At 48.6% G+C, this 3,421-nt stretch overlaps 1 protein-coding gene across 1 annotated transcript; it reads right to left on the bottom strand.

Annotated features, from left to right (window-relative positions):
- Nucleotides 1–2,154: 2,154 nt before the first annotated feature.
- Nucleotides 2,155–2,811, bottom strand: EMH_0083650 (Endothelial differentiation-related factor 1 homolog, related; the record flags this gene model as incomplete). The annotated part of the gene is made up of 3 exons (XM_038022846.1): nt 2,155–2,250; nt 2,515–2,683; nt 2,804–2,811. The coding sequence occupies 3 exons, from the start codon at nt 2,809–2,811 to the stop codon at nt 2,155–2,157; spliced, it is 273 nt and encodes a 90-aa protein (XP_037878700.1).
- Nucleotides 2,812–3,421: the final 610 nt, after the last annotated feature.

The raw sequence follows: 3,421 nt of genomic DNA, 5'->3' as shown, positions 1-3,421 counted from the left end.
GAGTCAAGATGAACAAACTGAGAATTGCGGAACGAAGGGCAGGTGTGCTGGCAGGAACTCCCGAGGATTGAATGATGGACGCCGAATGGAACGACGCTTGTCCGTCGTGCCCGCAGCTTTTTCACTAGCCACCGCCGATGCTTCGCAGCCAAACGGAAAGGAAATGCCGCTATTACGAAGGCCTAAACACCGTGCTTGGCCAATCGAATGCGAAAAGCAAACACAGAGGAGGTTCGGCCGACGAAGGCACCCAGACTTGTGCCAGACTGGCATCGAGAGGAGTGGAAACCCGACCCGTTGATGCGGAGGAGGCGTGATGGCTCCGTTATGACAAACATAGTTCAGCTTGAATGTTTTCAAAATTACTCATAGTAAAGCAACATTCAATGGTGAATAACCTCCTCACCTTCGGGTCAAAACACCATCGGCGGAATCCGCGCACGCTGCCTTAAGTTGCTACAGGCAACACGCGTCAAGACAGAATACGGCAGACAATGCAACAATAACAACGCCACCGTGACAGAAGTGCCAAAATATTTGCATATGTAGTGGGTGTGTATACTCACACTGATATCAGGGGTGTGTGTTTGTTCGTTTACGCTCTAGGTTCTGCTTTTCCCCCATGTTTTGCACGGACCTATGCTGGTCTCGTGCACAGTAGGGGTGATCTCGGAAGCCGCGACGGAAAGATCATCCTGACACCAATTGAAAGTTCAGTCATTCAGTTTATTCCTTTGTTCATGCATTTTTTATACTGAATAGCTCTCTTCAATATTCGGACTGTAAACTTGTGGCCCCGCAGCGCCTGTCTCGCCCGTCTGTGGAAGGCCGCAGGAGATACTAACGACTGAGCACTTGAGGTGTCTATAATTAAGGTATTAATAAAAATACAACCGCCAAGGCTCGNGATACTAACGACTGAGCACTTGAGGTGTCTATAATTAAGGTATTAATAAAAATACAACCGCCAAGGCTCGAGCTTTTGCGCAGTGGCAAGTGCTGAATGTCAACAACACTGTTGGGCGACCCACCCCTCATGTCAGTCAGAACGTCTCGCTGGGTTGAAAGACGTCATAGAGGGAAGGGTAAGTTGACAGATATCAAGACACGCTTTCAACACAGAAACATTGGCATGTTGTTGAGTAACTTGTCAGTGAAGTCTGGCTTGATTCAGTACGGCTTGTTTAGGGCCGTTCGGTGCCTTCTTAGCTTAGTCGGTAGAGCATCCGCTTAGTAAGCGGAAGGTCGCCGGTTCGATTCCGGCAGGAGGCTTTGCTCTGCTGAGTGCCTCATTCTGTCTTAACTAGTTGTTTGTGTTTGGCCCTTTCGTTTGGGCGCCGCCTCCTCTAGGTCAATTCAGCTCCGCCTATCTTCTGGTCTTTACAAATGGCACGGCAATGGAGGCGTCACTGGTCAAAGTAAAACAGCTAGGATGTTTGTATCACCACTCAAATACTAACCATTCAAAGAATTCAGATGCCACTGCACTGTTCTTCGTCGCAGGAGAAACGGAGGAACATAGCAACCCCTCTCACGACAAATGCCGCTGCAACAGAGGATCCCCACTGTGTCATTCCGCTAAAGGGGGTAGCTGCTACGTTCATATTTAACACTGGTACGCGCTCCAACATTTTCTACTCTGTCGCGTTTTGTCTTTATCTTCTCTTTTCTGCGACTAGATGCACTTGCTTAGGGACCCTCAAACTGGTCAGTTCCGCTTATGAAAACAGAAGCAATTGATGTTTAGAGAAATCCGCCTGTCTGCCCACATCTCCTGCGGAGTCGGGAGAAAGAACGAGCGTAGACACCTTTAAATGCCGGCGACCCTACANCTGCCCACATCTCCTGCGGAGTCGGGAGAAAGAACGAGCGTAGACACCTTTAAATGCCGGCGACCCTACAATTCGGGCCAATAGCTACAACGGGCCCGTAAGTTCCTTTCCGTTGACTCCCAAAGAGACAGGGCATAACTACATCGAATAAACAAATAAAAAAGCTAACAGATTGTACGAGCCGGCTAATTGTTCGCTTAGTAACGGCTCTCATCCGTGTCCACCATGTGGTGCACAAGCACCACATGGTGGACACGAAACTCCGCGTCAGTATGCTGTATACAACACGAGCTGATGTTTTTTTGTTCAGTCAGCATGGGCTTCATTCCTCCACCACTCTTTTCTTCTGCTTGCATTTTGGAAGTTGACAACCCAACGCACGACTCATCTTCTGTACAATCACTCCATTAGGGATGGCCTGCGGACAAAGCCAAAAGCAAACACGACCGATATATTCCTTGCAGCGGCTTGCATCCAAGCCAGCCTACAGCAGGGAGTTTGAAATGGAGCTAAAATACGCTTCATCCCATTGCACACTCAGCCCTCGCCCTAAAATCCATGCATCCCATTTGCTTCCCCCTCTGGTTGTCTGTCTGTGTCCCGCTTCCCTGCTCTCTTTCCGTGAAATGCAACTAGGTACTGTGAACCACTGACACAGAACAGAAGCCTGTCGCCTGCTCACCTTCCCACTTTCGTACTCGCTCACAACTGACGGCTTTTCGTTAATTGCCTGTGCCAGCTGAGCCTGCGTCATGCCTTTGTTCCTCCGTGCTTCTGCTAACGCGCGGGCTAGGTCCATGGAGACCCGGTCAACATGGTAGTCGCCTGTGTCTTCTTCCACCTTTCTGGCACTGCAGAAGGATACGCAGTAAGACAGAGCAAGACGTGTTGCAAAAGCAAATATCCAACCCGCCGCAGTCCCCGCGCCGCCATCAAATGCTCGCCATATCTAACAATGCATGCTCCATCACCGTTGCATATGCGCTAAAGCCTGCCAAAGTTGAATTCAACTTATCCACAAAACCAACAGCAAAGGAAACGCACAAGAATGCTAGCAAGTAGCATGTATATGAACACCTAGACATACTTATGAAGCGATTGACAATGTTACGTAAAAAGGCAAAGATAACGGACGTGGAGGCAGACAAGCATGTAAAGAAGAAAGCAAGTCAGCTGAAACAAGTACTAGGAAACGCGCACGAGTAGAGAGAGGTGGATTCAGTGAGAGAAAAGAGCAAATAAGGCATATCAGGCAAGGAACAACGAAGATATGAGCAAACATGCGCGAGAGAAAGTTTCCCACAAGTTCCCAACGACGCTAGTTGGTCACTGACGCCAACTAACTGCTCACTTCGGGATTAAATTTGCCTTCGTCGTTTTATTTTGACCCCCCAAAACTGAACCAAACACACAATAAGCACACGACAAGTGGATAAATGAACGACACCGCTTAAGTGCTGCACGAACCAAAGAGCAAATGAACAAGTATGCCTGCAAGTGCGTAATCAAGCTCTTGAGGTCTTTGTGTGAAAGCAGAGCAATATGCAAAGCAAGCAGCAACGCAAAGATGCAGAATTGTTGATGCAGGC

The sequence above is a fragment of the Eimeria mitis genome, genomic scaffold (assembly GCF_000499745.2).
Source record: "Eimeria mitis Houghton genomic scaffold, Emh_scaff5706, whole genome shotgun sequence".
NCBI classification, from domain to species: Eukaryota; Apicomplexa; class Conoidasida; order Eucoccidiorida; family Eimeriidae; genus Eimeria; species Eimeria mitis.
The sequence above is the reverse complement of the archived record's forward strand: the minus strand, read 5'-3'. Positions and strand labels throughout refer to the sequence as shown.